Here is a 20,465-nt window from a genome sequence, read left to right as displayed (position 1 = left end):
AAAATAAATCAAACACAAAGTATTAAAAAAATAAAAAATACAAAAAGATTCACAAAAAAAAGCAAGGTCTCCGGCGAGATTCGAACCTCTGTTGCTCAAGTTATCGCAGCTAAAAAGCAGTATCTTTGACCGCCACACCAAACTTCTACTTAATCAGAGTGACGAAATTAGGTAACTTATAGGTATAATATGAGTAGTAAGTCATGAAGACTTTTCACGACAAATTGAATGAATATTAAATGTTTTGTTACTTAAAAATGCAACGTTGCCAGACTGCTGACTGCAACGTCGCATAACTCTAGTTTGGTCGTAAACTGATTTAGACCTTAGTAAATTATTATTAAAAATCAATTCAGAAATAGAAGATGATGGCTATACGGCGCTTGACTGATGGATGCGTTTTGTTATATAAAAAGAGTAGGTACATATTTCTGAAAATATTTTTATCTTCTTGCTTTAAACTAAAAATCATCTTGATATTCATCAATTATCATCATTTTGATATTTTGATATTCGTATATAATTAATAACCTAGATACAAAAAGAACATAATGAATGATACTTCGATATTTTACCAGTATCGAAACGCAGTATGTTGGCCATGACAGCCAGTGACAGTACTAGTACTGAGCTTACTGCTGTCACCTGGGTTAACACATCGCGGACATCTTTCTCTTTTACTCCTATCCAGGCACATAGAGTGACATATATAGCCACATAGCGCAAACTCTGGTGTTCGTGGAAAACCTCCTAGCTAGACTTGTCATTCATTCATTGTAAAAATAGTAAAAAGATTTTGACTCCAAAGACTAATGTTTAAGTGATTTTCAGTCTTATGTCAAAGCTGAGTAAGACGTGGATGGCGGCAAAGCTTTTGTAAATACATATATTGAATCACGGAATTAAGCAACACAAGGCAATTTTTGTTATGTATTTATATTCCGCGTTTTGTTTAAGGCGTATATTGTATCGTTTTTCATAACAAAATGCGTAAATAATTTACACCTTAGTCTGTAACGTATACGCAAAGGTTCTTGAGCGAAACCAAAATCGACAATATCCACCTACACTCAAAAAAAAAATATTTATTTATTAATTATATTATAAAGCAACATCTGTTGACGGTTTGTAATTGTCGAATGTCGATATTAATATATCTAGACTAACTTTCAATGTAACTGGACAACTGTCACTGTACATTTGTAAATTGTAATCCTTATTACAAGAGCATAACGTCTATGGTTAGCTAAGACAGAGTATTGCTGTTAGTAGGTACGATGGGTACGATGTTGAACCTTAGGTTACCTTCCATCAATACTAATACTTATTGCATTACATGTGTCTAACAAAATTTCAATGAAATGGGTTGTGAATCTAATATTTAAAAAAATCACTATTTAAAAAGAGATGGTTGAAAAGGGTATAAAAGATTAAAAAAAAAAGAAAAAAAAAAGATTTTCACTGCCGAGGATCGAACCCACGACGTCAGGGCCGCGTCCATCGTCTTACGCTACTATAACTGAGCTATTTAAGCGATAGTAAGGGTGGCGAAATATTAACTAACTTTCAATCTAGTACATGCATGGCGTTACGAGTCCTAAAATGCATTATATTCTTTTAAAGATTTATGTCTCAAAAGTGACACTTAACGCCATCTAACAGTGATCTCAAGGCAACAAGAAATTTGTAGTAACGCCATCTACATTTGCCGTGCTTTTAGGCGGTCGCATTTTTTTGTATGGGGTGGACATATCTACTAAATCCATAATCTCTGATTTAACTGAGAATATTTTTTTCCCCTCACTAGCTCAGAAACACGTGTTTTGTCCTTTAATACCAGCGGGTAAAAAGTTTTTACCCGCTGGTATTAAATGACACTTACTAAAGGACTTTTACTAAAAACGCATTTTATCCACTAATAGTGGGTAAAGTAATTTGACCTTGAATAAAGTAAAATTAACTGGTTTAAAATTGATAAAAGTAGGTGAATCTAGTAATAAAGATGATTTACCACCTGTGGAACTACTGGAAGCAGTGATAATAAACGCATTTTTTTGCGTTGTAGTTTCCTCGCTATAGTGAGGGGAAAAGTTTTGTGTTACACTCGGGTGCAAATGTATTTTACTTCTCGTGTGTTAAAAAACTCGCAAGTTCAGGATTCTATTCTCGAACCACTCGCTTCGCTCGTGGTTCAATTATAGAATCCTTTCACTTGCTCGTTTTTCAATTCCACACTCGGCGTTAAAATACAACTTTGCCCCCTTGTATAACAAATAACTATTAAATGTCGCTGAAGTAACTCTGATGAGGAAACAAACCCTACCTGAAATTTAACCCAGATAATAAGGCGCTCAGACCTGATATATGTCAAATTCTCATTATTAGATGAATAAGTTATTTATTTTCTCAATGTCCATTGTTACAGGGCCTCCTACGTTTCGGTGCTGACGATAGTGGCCTTCTCGCTAGAGCGTTACCTCGCTATCTGTCACCCCTTGCACCTATACACGATGGCAGGGCTTCGTCGTGCGCTGCGAATTGTGGCTGCTATATGGGCTCTGGCTATGGTGGCTGCGGTACCAGTGGCTACATACACCAGTATACACTACTTGGACTATCCACCAGGTGAGTACTGTTAGACAAAATTTTAGTCTTTTGATGACTGGTGATTTTAGTGATTTTAGTGACAAAAATCAAATTTTAGTCACTATTATACCAATCTTCATAAAATACAAGGATTGAATACACAACCACGAGAAAAACAAATTGGGGAATTTCTATACTCATTACCTTTCCTGTTTTACACACATACTGATTTAATGCTCTTTGGTTTTACACATCACGGTCTCTACAGTGCGGAATAAGTGTCACAGAATGTATAGGGCTCCCATGCAATTTACGACTCTTCTTGTTACGAACAGACCATGCAATTTCAATAAGTCTAATGAAACTAATGGTGAATCCACTCAAAACCCTTTCTGATTTCGTTCTTTTTTTTTATAATACGTCGGTGGCAAACAAGCGAACGGCCGCCTAATGGAAAGCGGTCACCGTAACCTATGGACGCCTGCAACTCAAAGAGTGTCACATGCGCGTTGCCACCCCATTAGAAACTTGTACATTCCCTTTTGCTTTGCTTTGTCTAGCGCTCTAGTGCTATTTGGCTGCGGTTTTCTGTAAGGCGGAGGTCCTACCCCAGTTGGGTTCTGCTCTAGATTCGAGCGATATGATATCCGCTGTGCTGTGCCCTACCACACAAAGCGGAATATCATTCGCTATGCCCTACCCCCTACAAATTCATTGCATTATCGTTCATTGCATTATCTTTAAAATAGTTGAAAAATAGCTATCTAAAGACCAATGTTTGTTTTATCTCGCAATAGATGATGATCATCGTCGAACCAAACAGTTGGGAAGTGGGTGGAAGTCTAATTTTATTTGTTTATAAGAAAATTGATAGGTACTATATTTTACATGTTTTTTCTAACGGGAATTAAATAGTCGGCCTAGCCGAAGTGTCAATCGTTAACGCTACGTGGCGTTCTAAACACAGTCTGGCTCTGTCACGCCAGCATTTCAGTAGGTATGCGTAGCCGAATGGCACAAACGCTCACGAAACGCTCACGAAACGAAACGCTAGTAGATATCTATCTCTATCACTCTTGCGTATTGGCGCGACAGAGCCATACTACCTTTCGCGGTGTTTCGTAATCGTTTCGCGTCGGAGAAATGCCATTCGGCTACGGGGCCTGCGGCGTTTTGGTGGCGTTTCGCGTCGCAGAAATGCCATTCGGCTACAGGGCCAGGCCCCGTAGCCGAATGGCATTTCTCCGACGCCAAACGAAAGCGATACGCCGCTGGCTCTGTCGCGCCAATACGCAAGCGCGATAGAGATAGATATCTACTAGCGCTTCGTTTCGTGAGCGATTGTGCCATTCGGCTAGCCACCCTGGGTACATACCTGAATGGCACAAACGTAGCTGTCGGCTATCGGCATTTCGGTGGCGTCTCGCGCCGCAAAAATGCCATTCGGCTACGGGGCCTTAAGAGCGATAGGGAAAGGTAGCTTATGGTGCTCCGACATTGGCTGTTATAAATGTTTCATAACACTGTGTGACAAGGACAGCGTAATGTCAATGGCATCACGGTGTCCCTGTTACAGCACCATTAAGACGATACAGGAAGGGTCAATTCTCCATACAAACGCTCTCAATTATTTACTTCCTGGTTTTTGAAGAGCAATGATTTTTTAACACATATTATTATCATTTTTATCTGTCGGACCGTTTTGACTTTTTGATATTTTTATTTTTAAACACGCTAGAGCCAACGAAAAATTTCCAAAAACGGCTTTTTTTCATTATGGCTCAAAAAAGGTGAGATACTCAAGATTGGTTAACAATTAGTCAAAAAAACTTTCTGACACAGACTATTTCTTTGTCATTCAGATTCTAAAATTTCATACCGATTGATTAGGTTTTAAAGGAGGAAACAGTCGAGAGCGGAAGCTCGATTTTAAAGATCTTTTAACTGAGTTGTTCTTAATGGACAATTTTTTTTCGATAAATCTAGTTAATAACACTATATTTAACTTAAATTCCCAAATTGAAAGGAGGGCCCTTTCCATTTTTGCATTTTCGCTCCTGTATCGTCTTAAGAAGCGTAAGCGATTGTAACATTGGCTAGGTAGACTGTAGGCACGAGTACCTAAAATTTTACTCGTGTAAAAGTATTATTCTAATGTAAAGCATTGTCTGCTTCAAATTCTGATATTATTTTATTTAAAACGACAGAAATACGACTTATTCTGTATAACATCAGATAACATTATGAATTGATGATGGTCTACGGGAGAATCTGATTTGCCGAACGATGCAAAGTAATAATTTATAGGCAGATTATTATTTTACAACACACCAACTTGAAAAGGCTCTGATACTTCATAAATAAATGACAAAGTTGCGTTTTATACACTAACCCCCTTATTCATAAACTTTCACTATTTAAAGTATTTGTATTTGTGTGATAGAAAGGGACAAACGAACTTTATCGGCTTGATAACTTTAATGAACGTTTATAAATAAGGGGGTAACAGTGCAGTAATTTAGTAATTTCATACAAATTTTAACTTGTTGTCTAAAGCTGGAAGATTATAAGGAAAACATACTATATTGTCTGTTCCGAAAGAGAAGAGTCGTGGAACGTATTGGACCCCAAACATTTCACGAGTCTCCTCTTTCCGAAAAGGCCCCGTAGCCGAATGGCATTTCTGCGACGCGACCCGAAATCGAAACGCCGCAGAAAGGTAGTCTGGCTCTGTCGCGCCAATACGCAAGAGCGATAGCGGTAGATAGCTGCGAAAGATATATTATCGTGAGCGTTTCGTGAGCGTTTGTGCATTCGGCTACGGCACCAGACTCTTAACAATGTTTTCAATACTGGCGCCGTAGCCGAATGGCATTTCTGCGACGCGAAACGAAAACGAAACGCCGAGAAAGGTAGTCTGGCTCTGTCGCGCCAATGCGCAAGAGCGATAGAGATACATAGATATCTACGAGCGTTTCGTTTCGTGAGCGTCTGTGCCATTCGGCTACGTACCCAGATGGTGATTTTTTCCGCACGAATGCGCAAAGTGGATTTTTTTGGTCAGATCGAAACTTCAGAGGGTCATGAAAAACATCGTACGATACACCTGAAAAAAGCAAATTCGTAACTCGTGTCGACTTTTTTCCACACTTGCATCAATAATCACCGCTTTCCATCAGGCGGGCCGTATACCTGTTTGCCACCGACGTGGTATAAAAAAAAATACTGTTAAGTTTTACTCCCTTGCAAAGCCGGGGCGGGTCGCTAGTTAAATTATAATATACAAAGGGTTGAGCTCCCAGCGCGAACAAGTTGTTCACAGAAATCGCGATGCGTCTGGTTGAGGGAACTGGTGACCGAAGAGCTGGCGAAATGTCGCCAGTATCCTTGGTACAGTCAACCAATTGGAACCCTAGGCCACTGTAGAACTGTGTCATAGTGACATTATAAATCAGATTGTAAGAAAGCTCTTACTGCTTGTCATTTTGACATGGTTGTAGAGTGGCCTTAGGGTTCCAATTGGTTGACTGTACAACGCCTCTATTTGAGACATTTTACCTAGCTTTTAAGTTTAGTCCCGGGTTCGAATCCCGGTAAGGGCATTTATTTGTGTGATGAGCACAGATAGGTACTTGTTCCTGTGTCATGGATGTTTTCTATGTATATAAGTATTGTAGCGGGGGTGCGCGGGGAGAGAAGGGAAACTCAATACGAAATGTGCAAGTCTTATATTACTACTACGTTTCGTTTCTTACAAAGGACGATTAAGCTGACGCGTTCCCCAACCAGTTAGTGTAAGAGTGAGAACTGGAGCGGAAGCACGTTTGTCAGACGTTATTTTAATTATAGTGCGTAGTTCCACGAGGGAAGCAGGGGACTATAATTAAATAATATCCGTAACTAAGATTCGATACATAGCAAGTCTCAAGCGGCGAGCCTAACCAAATCGGGAAAAATCTTAACACCGCGATGTACGAATCCTATGGGCCGGGGTCAGCGCCATCTAGCGGGTTTTCTGGTAACTAAACCGGTGTCGCCGCTCGGCGTTTTGGGCGATAGTAGGTCTGCGTTCGCTGCATGCTTTGTTGATGTTACAGACTCCCCTCGGTTCCTGAAGACGACCCGGCGAAGAGAACCGAAATATGGTCTGAGTTGGGGTGGTTGAATTCATGGCCGGGCTTTACAGGGGAAGAGCCTACGAGAGCGTTAAGTGCTCCATGGCTTCGATGAGTGCTTGGACTTGTGTTTCAGAGGAGATGTCGAGTTCGCAGATCGAGGAGTCCGGGAACAAGTTCGCTGAGTCAGGAGACAGCGTAACCTGTTGTTCCTCGATCTGGCGGCACGCGTCCTCGAAAAGGGCATCTTCTATCAGTTGGTGCCCGTCGAATGCGACGACGTTCCGTTCGTCGTATGTTTTGCGCTTGACTGGCGCAAGGTCAATCCTGTATAAGGGTCCATATGCCTGGTTGACTTGGGTCGTTCGGCTGGCTTCTGGTTCCGCAGGTGTAGTCATCCCAGCAGAGTGGCTTACAGCCGCAGATTTGAAGCTAGCGAAGTCTTCGCTATATAGTTCTTGCGGATTGGTTTCGTCCCCCTTGAACCACCAAGTGAACTGTGGCAGGTCCAAAACCATATGTCCATCCTGTATGAAACCTACTCCTAAGAGGGTGCGGTGGTGTCGAGATTCCGGCATCGCCAGGAACATGGTTCGGATCAGCCGGCCACCTAGCTCGACTTCGGCGACGGTCGACAGGACGGGTCGGCGCTGGGGAATCCCATCTCCCAGGGTTATGATAGCGTATCCTGAATTGAAGGTACAGCCCGTTTTACGCAGATGGTGAAAGAGCTCAGGAGATGCAAGGGTAGACTTGGCACATGTGTACGGTTGGCGGAATATCAATAAAATACGGAGCTCGATTACATGTGTTTATTGTTCAAACTCAACTTACAGACTACTCAATACATGGATGATACATGACATATATAACTATAGATACACATACACCACACGCCCCCTCTTCATTTAAAAAAAAAATACATAATAGAGAGTGTGTTTTTTTTTTTTTTTAGGAAACATATGGCTTAGTCCTATTTTTGTGCAATATATTTTGCTTATTTTTATTATCTAAAATGATTACATTTGGTTGTATATCCTTAACTACCTTATATGGGCCTAAATATAAAGGGTCCAATTTATTGGCGCGAGCTTCATTTTTTACCAAAATTAAATCGCCTTCTGCATATTTTACAGTGTTTACATCAGTGTCGTATCTGTATTTTCTTACCTCTTTACTTTTACAAAGATTTGTCTTAGCATCTAATTGCGACTTTTGAATCCTATATTTTAATTCGCATGGGTAATCGTTATGGTTATATAATGGGTCTAAAGTATCTGTTAGATGTGTCGGTATACTACATAATTTGCCAAAAACAAGTTCAAATGGGCTATATTTAGTTTCACTGTGTACAGTGGTATTGAAAGCAAAAGACCAATAAGGTAACCATGTACTCCAATTTTGGGGCGCGTTGTTTGTTTGAATACGTAAAAAGGAAATTAGATTTTTATGACTATTTTCTAACGCACCTATAGTTTGATGATGATAAGCGGTTGAGGTTAAGTGTGTAATTTTTAAAAGTTTGCACACTTCTTGCATGGTAGCTGAAATAAATTCCGTCCCTCGATCGGTAACGATCTCACTAGGTATGCCGTAGCGTAGAATGAAGTTGTTTACAAATGCAGTAGCAACCGCCACCGTTTCTTTAGTTGTTAGGGGATAGGCTTCGACATACTTTGTGAGGTCGCATTGTAATGTTAATATATAATTATAACCATTGTCATCCTTAATTAACGGGCCAACTAAATCTAAAAATATTCTACTGAAAGCTGACTTACCTGTGTCAGTTATTGACATTGGTTCTCGTATATACTTACTGTGTTTCTGTCTCTGACATGAATCGCACTTTTTCACGAAATTTATGACATCTTTTTCCATGCCGTTCCAGAAATACAGTCTTTTAATATTGTTTAACATGCGCCTAATGCCAGCATGGCCACTAGTTGGCAGCATGTGGTAGTCATTTAGTATGACACGGATTGTGTCTGTATCGGTAATCCTTTTTATTCCTCTTAAAATATGTAACCGTGGGCCGGTCCACGTTGGTAATTTATTAATGGTACGCGTTAACTCTTCTACTTTTTCTTTATTATTGTCATTCTTTATAACATACAAATTATTTACATTTATATTTGTACAAAACAAACTCAACGCCCTCGCAAAGGCAGCTCGTGCGCAATACGATCGGGATGATGGTTTGACGTAAATTATAGACTTCGTTTCCAAAAATGCGAAGTCTTCGCTCTCTTTTGTGACATAATGTTGTAAATTATTGATATCTTTGTCATGTAGATTTAGCAAGAGTTCTGTGTAATTATTTGGTACTTTTAACATGTCTACCACTCGGGGTTGGGGTGTTATAACTACTTGACTGTCAGGAGATTTATTTTGTGGTTGTAACATATTTTCATGTTTCCTTCGTTGAGCCCTAGTTAGAACTGCTATGATGTTTTCATGCATTGCTTTTAATTCGTCACTACTGATTCTTATACGAGATAATGCATCGGCTGCGACATTGTTTGTCCCTTTGACATATTCGACGTCAAAATCGTACTCTTCCAGTACTAAACGGAATTTCATTTGGCGACTATTTGGATTAGACATATTAAATAAATATATTAGTGGTTTGTGATCTGTTTCGATTTTAAATTTCTTACCATACAGGTATGGTCTAAAGTATTTTATTGACCAGACAATCGCCAAAAGTTCTTTATCTATAGTAGAGTAGTTGATTTCCGCTTTATTCAGAGTGCGACTGGCATAAGCTACGGGTCTATTATCGCCGTTACTCAGAATCGCACCCAACGCATAACCACTAGCATCAGTTTTCAAAATAAATGTGTTATTTTCGTCAAAGTTTGGGTATTGAAGTATGGGTGGATTTGCTAATTTTTTTTTATTTCATTAAAGGCTGCATTGCAGTCATTTGTCCAAACAAATGGTACATTTTTCCGGCATAGTTTTGTTAATGGTAAAGTAATTTCTGCAAAAGAGGGTATGAATTTTCTGTAGTAGTTTGCGAATGCAACAAATCTACGAACGTCATCTATATTTTCTGGAGTAGAATAGTTATCAATAGCTTTTGTTTTTTCTGGATCAGGTTTGACACCGTCTGATGACACTATATGCCCTAAATATAATAATTCTTTCTTTAAAAAGTTGCATTTATTAGGATTTAATTTTAGATTAACTTGCCTAAGTCGAGATAATATGTCTATAAGATTTTTATTGTGGGTTTGTAGGTTTCGGCCGTAACAAATTAGGTCATCAAGGTACACAAGACATTTTTCATGATGCAATCCCGCCATTGCAATTGTCATGGCCCTGGAAAAACAATTAGGGCTTGTTTTCAGACCTTGGGGTAATCTAGTTAGCTGGTAATGCCCTGAGTGTGTAGTGAATGCTGTTAGTTTTCTACTATTTGGATCTAAATTTAATTGATAATAACCTTGGCTTAGGTCAAGATGTGAGAAATACATCGCTCCTGAAAGCGAGTCTAAAATGTCCGTTATATTAGGAAGCGGAAATTTGTCATCAACGATCTGATTGTTTAGTTTTCTAAAATCTATAACTAATCGCCATTTTTTTTCGTCAGAGTTAGATTTTTTCGGAACTAGGAGAACTGGGCTAGACCACTCACTGTTAGATGGTTCGATAATGTCGTCTGCCAACATTTCTTTAATTTTTTTATCTATTTCATCCTTATGAATTTGTGGCAACCGATAGGGTTTCACATAAACAGGAACGGAGTCTGGTTTCAGTGTAATATTAGGTTGATAAATGTTTGTGGTCGACAACTTATCTCCTGGTAAATGGAATACGTCAGAGTATTTTGCGCAAATATTTTGTATTGAGCGTCTTTCCTCTGTATTTAAATGAGACAAATTTAAAAACGACAGCATTTTTCGAACACGTTCACTGTCTATATTGTCGCATTTTTCAAAGTTACAAATATTGTAGTTGTTTAAAGTAGTCAATTCCGGATTTAAGTTCGTTAAGGTCACGCCATCTTCCCGGGTGTTAAGTATTTGTATGGGAATTTTCCCATTAATAGGCGGACTAATACTTCCTGCAATGAAAATCCCTTTACCTATTTGTTTCGGAGTTACTATACAATCTTCTTCGAAATTTGTCCTTATAAATATTATTTTTTCGCATCGCGGCGGTATGAATAAGTTATCATTGTCATCCGGTTGTCTTGTACATATTGGTAACGTAATAATCTTATTTAAGTCATGGTTAAATAATGAGAACATATCGTCGTAATAATCTATGAAGCAATAATATTTTTTAAAAAATCTCTACCTATCAATGCATTCGTCCAACACGGCCAATCTTTTATGACGTGAAACTTGTGTTCAAATTCCGCACCATTTATAATGAAGCTAATGTAAACATATCCTTCGGTATCGAGACGTCCCCCGAGGCCATTTACGGGAATGCTACTTTTAGTAATCGGAATGCTAAGCTCAATTACAGTTTCAAGGCTTATAGCGCATAATGATGAGCCCGTATCTAATAGCCAAGAACATGTTACGTCATTGACGGGTAATTCTATGTAGTCACTACTATCACATGAAAATATGTTATGCACGAAAAAACTCTGATTCATTTTCCTGTGTTGCCGGATTATTTGTAGTCTCGCTTGAATTGGGTAAATTTTGGTTTTCAATGTAATTTACACTCGGGCGGTTGTAGTTGTAATTACCTCGATACATGCTACGCGAGTAACGATTACCCCGGTGCATGTGTCCTCGATAGAGCGGGCGCCCGCGGCTGCCCGTACTATAAGTCGCAGTCGAATCATTTCGAGTTGCGTGTGAGTAGTGTTGACCCCTATTACTTTGGTTGTACCATGTGTTCCTGCCTCGGCCTGTAAATGGACGGGTGTTATACTCACCTGAGGGTCTTCCTCGGGATCCCGTAAACATCTCCTCTTGCGACTGCTGCTCCCTTGAAGAAAGTTCTTCGTCTTTAGCAGCTCTTATGACGTCCTTTAAGGATTTGTAGTCACGCGCTGTTAATATAATGCTTAAGTTACGTGATCTCAGGCCGTCAGTGAAATTTCTAATTGCTAATTTTTCATTAATCGGTTTTAACACGTCGAATACTTTTTTGTCACCGTCGGCCTGCGATATCGTTAAGTCTACGAAAAGTTTTTCTAATCTTTTACCATACTCATCGATAGTGCTAGTGCCTTGTTTTTCTTGAATTAGTTGAGCGTGAAGCGCGGTAGGGGATTTTTTTGTTAATAAATGCAATTTTAGGTCGTCTATCAGGTTTTTACAGGACGTATAAGAAGATGATAGGCGTAATTTTGCGCTTTCTGTCAACCTAGTTTTTAAAATAAATTTTATTAAATTCGGTTGACTGTCCGAGTCAATCATGTCACTGTACAATTCTATGGCGTCAATCAATTTCTTGACGCTGTCTTCATCGCTCGTTATTTCAGGCAATAAAGACACCGCCGTTTTAAGGTTAAACTTTTCCATGGTGTTTTTGCTTTCAATGCCCTGTGACGTACAAAATTCTTGTAACTGTACGTACAAGTTTTCTATTCGAATACAAATTTCTTTAATAGGAATTATGTCACTACCCTTAATAAGATTTTTTGATATATCTGCATCTAATGTCTCTGAACACTTTAGGTATTGTGTATACAATTGAGTAGCTTTTACCAAGGTATTTTGCAACACATTAGGAGTTCTTTTAATTTTTGCTAATTTTTGTGTATTGTCTTTAAGTTTTTTTAAACTGTCGAAGACACTAGAAAGTTCTTCCACCATTACATACTATAACTAGGACACATTGCACTATGTAGCACACTGTTTTTTTTTCTTACGTGAATTTAACACTCACTATTACGACACCGTTGTTTAACACTGCTCCTGCATTTCCTCCTGCACTAGACGTCGTCGTCTGCTGGCCGCTTATCCCTTCTAAACGATCTTTTGAACATGACGTGATGGTTGATTTCTCGTTGAATCCACTTCTTGTGGCACTTATGGTATATTTTATATATTCCGTAAAGTATCGTCAGCAAAACAATGAATAATATAATGGCTAGGATGATGTTGGTGGTGGAGGCATGAAATTTCAATTGTTGCAAGTCGACATTGTTGCTGCCCCCTGCTGCAGTTTGCGCGATTATCACTTCTTCTTTTTTCTCAGTGGAAGTTGAAGAACCCATTTGGAATTTTCGTTGCACTGGTGTTATTAGACACTAAAACTTTTCCTGCTAACGGTTGGACTGCGATGATGCAAATTATCGGCTGGAATACTGTCTGTTCTAGTAAGGCCGCAAACAGTCTCGGTTTCGAATCACTCGCGACGCACATATTTGGTCTGATCACTGACTTATTAGGCAAACACGCGCGGCGCGTGGCGACTGGCCAAGGGTCGCCATGTACGGTTGGCGGAATATCAATAAAATACGGAGCTCGATTACATGTGTTTATTGTTCAAACTCAACTTACAGACTACTCAATACATGGATGATACATGACATATATAACTATAGATACACATACACCACAATCCACTAGTGCCCCTTCTGTTTTGCCCTTTATTGTGATGAACACCAGCGGCCTTTCTCGTGCGTCCAGTTGAACTCCAAGTGCGTCAAAACTGGTTCCAGCAACGGCGGCGGCACTCCCCCTAGACTTGTGGCACGTGGGGCAGTTGCTCCTAACGACACCAGGAGCGCCACACCCGTAACAGGTGAATTTAGGAAACGTGGCGACGGCAGAAGTGGTACTCGGCAGAGCTGAAGACTGCACGACGGCGACAGGTGAGTGGGATGTAGTCGTTCCGGATGCGGCTTGCTCATCGGCCCTTTGCTTCTTGCGGCATTCGTCTATGGTATGGCCGGGCAGCTTGCAGTAACGACAGCGCTGCTTGTTTCTCCTCTGTGAGGTCTCAGGAGCTTGTGCCGGTTCTGGTAGTGAGGCCATCGATGTGGAGGAAGGCACTGCTGCTGTCGAGACGCAAGAGGTAGAGTTGGCAGTTTTCCAGGTGTCACGTAATCGCTCTGCGGCTACGGCATCTTCCAGGAACTTGTCATACGTAGTAAATGACGTTCGTGGGACCTTTTCCTGGATGTAGGGCGTGAGGAGACCGTAAATGAGGTCCAGCTGCTGGGTCTCTAGGAATTCTGGACGAGGTAACAGTGAGAACAGCATGCGTTTCTTGGACACAAAAGCCTCTGTTGTCTCATCGGCTTTTTGTTTGACGCTCGTGATCTCCATGCATATGAGGTACGCTGGTTTCTTGGGTGCGAAGGTCCTACGCAAGCGTTCTTGGAAATCTTCCCAGGTGACGACCTTGTCCTTCATTCCCTGCCACCAAGTCGCTGCGGCATCCTTAAGGAGGAGCGGGAGACCCGTGAGAGCGTCCTGATCCGATATGCGCTCGGCACGCTTGTATGTATTGACGGCAGCCAAGAATGCCTCTACGACGTCGGTTTCCTTCGTCCCGTCATAAGTGAGCGTGCAACGCGTCAGGGACCCAGGCTTCGGTGCCATGGCCGCCATCATACGTTCGAACTGTTCTTCCGTCAGTGACACTGCCATGTTCGCGGGCTTCCTCGGTTTCCGTACTGCTCGTGCTGGTTTGGTTACCAGTCTAGGTCCTGAAGGTCTGCGCTCCGGTGAGGTAGTTGAAGGCTTGGATGGCGGTGTAGACACCTCTGGCTTCGGTTCGTCCTTCATAGATTCCGATGGCACCTCCAGCAATGTGCGCGTGAGTTCGCTACGCCCCACGTTGGGCGCCAGTTTGTAGCGGGGGTGCGCGGGGAGAGAAGGGAAACTCAATACGAAATGTGCAAGTCTTATATTACTACTACGTTTCGTTTCTTACAAAGGACGATTAAGCTGACGCGTTCCCCAACCAGTTAGTGTAAGAGTGAGAACTGGAGCGGAAGCACGTTTGTCAGACGTTATTTTAATTATAGTGCGTAGTTCTACGAGGGAAGCAGGGGACTATAATTAAATAATATCCGTAACTAAGATTCGATACATAGCAAGTCTCAAGCGGCGAGCCTAACCAAATCGGGAAAAATCTTAACACCGCGATGTACGAATCCTATGGGCCGGGGTCAGCGCCATCTAGCGGGTTTTCTGGTAACTAAACCGGTGTCGCCGCTCGGCGTTTGGGCGATAGTAGGTCTGCGTTCGCTGCATGCTTTGTTGATGTTACAGTATGTATTTATCTATATACGTATGTATATCGTCGCCTAGCACCCATAGTACAAGCTTTGCTTAGTTTGGGGCTAGGTAGATCTGTGTAAGGCCGTTTTCACATTATCCGATCCGATATCGGATGTAGGACCGACATCCTACACCCGATAAACGCTTCCGATAGTGTCGGATGTCGGTCCGATAAAACGCATTGTTCCAAATCAATGAAGTATGATTTTGTATCAAAAAATATTTTTAAAAAGTTTTATATTTTAATAATTATAAGCACTATATTTCAAATATTTTATTGTAAAATAAAATAAAGAGCATAAAAATACTCAAGTGTGTGCAGGTAAAATAAATAATTTTACATTTAACTATATCTACTAAAACATGAAAAAATTAGTATCCGCAATTCGGACCGATGAATTACAATCTTTTTTTTTCAACAGAAATTACGATCACCGAAAATCCGACACTATCGGAAGCGTTTATCGGGTGTAGGACCGACATCCTACACCCGATAAACGCTTCCGATAGTGTCGGATGTCGGTCCGATAAAACGCATTGTTCCAAATCAATGAAGTATGATTTTGTATCAAAAAATATTTTTAAAAAGTTTTATATTTTAATAATTATAAGCACTATATTTCAAATATTTTATTGTAAAATAAAATAAAGAGCATAAAAATACTCAAGTGTGTGCAGGTAAAATAAATAATTTTACATTTAACTATATCTACTAAAACATGAAAAAATTAGTATCCGCAATTCGGACCGATGAATTACAATCTTTTTTTTTCAACAGAAATTCATCATTAACAGCTGTTTAATAGACGCCATTTTTGTCACGCACACTACTACAAACGTATACCTACATTATATACGCACATGTGTGCCGTACCAATATTATCGGCCGACAACAGAACTGGCGGGGGTCCGGCATGCCAAAAATGTCGGAAGCGTCCTGCCGATATCGGCAGTTCGATGGTGCCTCGGACAAAAACTGTTGTAGGAGAGTGCCATCGGCATTAAATCCGCAATTTTTGCGTTTTATATCGTTTTTTAGTAATAATGATCTATCAAATACATAAATAAAGACCTAAAAGCGCATAAATCTTACATTTTACATCCTTCCTACATCCGATATCGGATCGGATAATGTGAAAACGGCCTAAGGTGTCCCCCAATATTTATTTATTTATTTACTATACACCGTGTTTCACTTAACACTAAAAACCTGAAAACTGTTTGTTCAGAATCGAGAGTAGAATCGATTGAGCTATATCTTGATGGGGGTAATATTTTTATTTAAATCGGTATGATTAATTATTTTTTACGTGCCTATTCTATTGTATTCGTAATACAACATTGTGTATATCGCATTGCTAGAGGTTGTATACCTTTTTCCGTATTTAGGGGTATTAATACTGGCTGGTTATTGGGCGATTATTTTTTCCGCTACGAGTTTGACGTTGTTTGTCAGTTTAATCTTAATGTTTATCATAAGTCATAACAAATTGAACTCGTACCTAATTACAACCTTGAGTTATTCTGAACATTGGGTTTAAATTTGCTTACTGCGATTACCTGTCCAATTTGAAGTTTACTGTGACAAAGCTTTAAAGTATTTTACAATGACATCTTAGCTGTCTATTGGTAAACCTTATGTCGTTGCAGTAACGTACACAAATAAATAGTTTTATGGTTTATTATGGTAGTTAGCAATTATTTTATTGAGTGTAGAGCTAAAAGTCAAGTAGAGCTGTACAGAAATCTAAAAATTCAATTAAAAAAAAGTAACCATCAGATTAAAAGATGAATACTTACTCTAGATGAGTTTAAAAAATAAAAATCTGTTGGGGTGTCTGAGGTTTTGAGTGATACCGGAAACACGTTGTATAATTATGTAAATATGTTCATATAAATAAAAATAATTTCGCCATATACAAAGGAAAATTCGTTCGTTAGCCTAATTAACAAAAATGATACGTAAGGTTTCTGTTTACCGTTAGTAATTGTTTTTGACATTTTGTACTAATTGGCCTTGTGCCAGATAAAGCTTAATAAGAATAATAAGTCAAGCGAAAAGTGGAATATTTTGAAGCACAGTGGAATATTTCACAATTGAAGCTTGACACACAAAGGCTGTCTGAATACTCCATTAAAATAGAATGAAATTTTGGTCTGAAGAGGACATTTACGAAAGAAATAATTTAAATACCGGTATTACTTGTAGCGTTAGTCATAATAAATTAAATAATACTTATTTATGTGACATGTGACTGATGCATATTGAGAGTTACAAACATATATCAACATCTAAATAATAAGTTTTCTACAATATCTACAGATACGGCGCCGAATATTGAATCTCCGCCATTCGATTTCGTGAATCTCGTTCAATAATATCTCCACTACTAGCGATTTAAATTCTACTAACAGAATCGAAAACGAGTGGTCATTTTTTTTTTTATACTACGTCGGTGGCAAACAAGTATACGGCCCGCCTGATGTAAAGCGGTCTCCGTAACCTATGGACGCCTGCAACTCAAACAGTGTCACATGCGCGTTGCCACCCCATTAGAAACTTGTACATTCCCTTTTGCTGTGCATGTGTTGTGTGTGTGTGTGTGTGTGTGTGTGTGTGCTTTTGCATTACCACTAGTTTTAAAATTGCTAGCCGTCCTTTTTCAAAAATAGCATTACGTCGTTTTCCACAGACTCTCGAACGGTGAATTCGTGCATTAAGCCCCATTTAGATGGTACGAGTTTCTCGCCCGTTTTGGTCGAGAAACTCGTATGACATTATCGTATGCGATTATCGCCTGGCGATTATCGTACGAAAACGTCTACATTCGTGCGAGAAATAAAAACTCGCATACGAGTATCGTATGCGATACTCGTCAGGCGATTATCGCCAGGCGAAATAGTTTAGACGGAGAGTTGAATTTTCAGGAGAGATTTCCATAACATTTCTCGACTCGTCTAAACCGGTTCTCGTATGACATTTCTTCTCGAACGTGCGATTATCGCACGAATCGGAGCGAACCGATTTTCATGCGAGTTTTGCCTGTCAACTTGCGTGCTTACTTGCTAATTAATTAATTATAAACACATATACTATATGCTTTTTTATAATATTGTATACAATTTACGTTGGATTTATTTGAATTTAAGTTGAATAGTACCCAATAACTTTAAAAACACTATAAATTATTTATGACGGTTTAAATAATAATTGTATAATAGGGGAAATAATGAATTCGACTGTAGCGTTACCTATCTAGTAAGATCTTGGTTGCGATACTTGCAATTAAGTTTAGCATATAATTGAACATAGAATATACCTACATACGATTTATTTTAAATGACAGCATTAACCAAATAATGCCAGTAAACATTAACTCTAGAGGTATAATATTGATAATGATAACCCTAATTTATTTTTGGTCTTAGCAGTTAGTGAGAGTTAGCTATAAATATAAAAATACCATGATTTACATGATTCCTGTTTCTAGGAGAAAATTTAATTCGACTGAGTAGCGCATAAACTCGTATACGATTCTCGCATACGTGTTTTGTTTACACGGAGACATACAAACATCTAAGGCGAGGCGATTATCGCCTCCTCCCGTGCGATATCGTACGCATAGTTTACATGATACGATATTTTTTCTCGTACTTCGATAATCGTACGTTCGAGGCGAGAAACTCGTACCATCTAAATGGGGCTTTAGAAATTCAAAAATCGATCCCTTGGCTTAATAGTATTTTTTCTACTCCCGTGTTGTTATTCGTGATTTACAGTGTCGCGTGCATAGATCGTTAAAACACTACATAAAAGATGCCCGCCCCCGCCCGGCGCCCCGCGCACCCACGCATACGATATAGCTCTTAAAGCATTGTTAGGAAGCCTTTAAGGGATATAGCGGGGGTGCGCGGGGCGCCGGGGGCTGGCGGCGGCGGAGTGCGAGCGACAGGGTGAGTGCAGGAACAGAGGAGAGGCCGACGCGTCAAAATACAGGAAATAGTGCGAATTTCACGAAAGTTATTCTAGAAAACTATTAAAAAGTAAGTGAGGTCAAAAAAGACGAGTGGCGTGGGTAACAATTTGAGGCGAAGCTGAAAATTGTTAATAAAGACGCCACGAGCATTTTTTGACTCAGTTAAACACCGATGCATTCAATACTTTTTCTACGACCAAGCACTTACATTGAAAGAAAAAGAATCGAGTTCTCATACATTTGAATGCGATTCGACGCGTCGCCAATGAACGCAGCAGAAAACGAACGAGACTCGACTCTGCGAATGCCAGGCTTTATCTGACAAGGTTGGCAACAATGTATTTCATACAATATTTTAATTTTCTACGATGAAGTGAGTGGTTTGTTAAGTTGGTAGCAATGTATTACAGAAATTTAACAGCTATAACGTGCTACTGCTACAAAATGTTTTCAGGGTATAGACTAGATAGACTTGTCTTGACATCTTTTATGATGTTCTTTTATTTTACACTGACGCTCTATCGCGATTCGCGCGTGATACAGCAATCTCGTGTGAAAGAATACGCGTGTGAAGCCGACGGGAGGAGAAGGGAAAGACCGCGCGATTGCGTGCGCTGGAGCGGGCGCGCAATCGCGTGGTTGAGGTTGTCTTTACACGTACGTTCAATCGCGCGCGCAACATGGCGGACATACGCTCGTGGATTAAAGAATTAGTGGTTGAATTACTTGCTCTTTACAAATCGATACATTAATAACAATATAAATAGTGCGGTCTATCGTGCTTTGACCTTCGACTTAATATCACATGCGTGTAAAGTAGGGTTTCTGCTCGAGAGTCTCGAACTCGAGACTTCTCGAGAATTTCGGCTTAATTCGAGACGAGAAAAAAATGACAGGTACTCGAGACGTCTCGAGTCCCGAATGTAAAGTACGACCTGAAGTGAAATGCAACTTTTTACCTTCTGCCCGGTCTCATCGCGAGGCGGTGGGGACGGTGACGAACGGCGGCCATAAATTATAACGAGATAAAGCGATCTAACCTCTCATTCCAACGTAAGCTGGCTGACATTGGCTAGTTTTGACAGCCTCGTGTTATTTAAAAACAATTCGTCATTACGAAAAAGTCAGCGCGTTTATGTATCTTGGGTTATTGATAACCTGTGAAGAGTGCTATGGCTAACTTCGACAAGATTTGGAAGAACAGAGGAATCCGACGTCAACATAAAGCGCGATTATTTCGATCTCTTGCCTTCTCGATAATCTCGATATTTATGTATGGTGCCGAAACTTGGACTAGTTTTGATGTGGCTAAGATTGACGCTATTGAGATGTGGTGCTGGCGAAGACTGCTACGAGTATAACTTGAAAAGCTAGAAGAACTAACAAACATCTCTATTTTGCAAGAACTGAATATCACCACACGGCTCTCCAAAATATGCCAAGAGCGACCCTCAGATTTTTCGGACACATTATGAGAGCACCAATGCATAATATGGCGAATTAATGGTAAACATTCTTGGGGTGGGGCTCGTAAGAGATGGTCTGACTGTGTGAAGAAATCGTGTGGCGACAGCGTATAC

At 39.9% G+C, this 20,465-nt stretch overlaps 1 protein-coding gene across 1 annotated transcript in view; it reads left to right on the top strand.

Annotated features, from left to right (window-relative positions):
• Nucleotides 1-20,465, top strand: part of LOC125235978 (neuropeptides capa receptor) — a 243,593-nt gene that overhangs the window by 108,757 nt on the left and 114,371 nt on the right. The window contains 1 exon segment of the mRNA XM_048142649.1: nucleotides 2,426-2,625. Within this exon segment, the coding sequence (XP_047998606.1) occupies nucleotides 2,426-2,625 (200 nt within the window).

The sequence above is a fragment of the Leguminivora glycinivorella genome, chromosome 18, assembly GCF_023078275.1.
Source record: "Leguminivora glycinivorella isolate SPB_JAAS2020 chromosome 18, LegGlyc_1.1, whole genome shotgun sequence".
In the NCBI taxonomy this organism is placed as follows: domain Eukaryota; kingdom Metazoa; phylum Arthropoda; class Insecta; order Lepidoptera; family Tortricidae; genus Leguminivora; species Leguminivora glycinivorella.
This window is presented reverse-complemented; position numbering and strand designations above follow the sequence as displayed.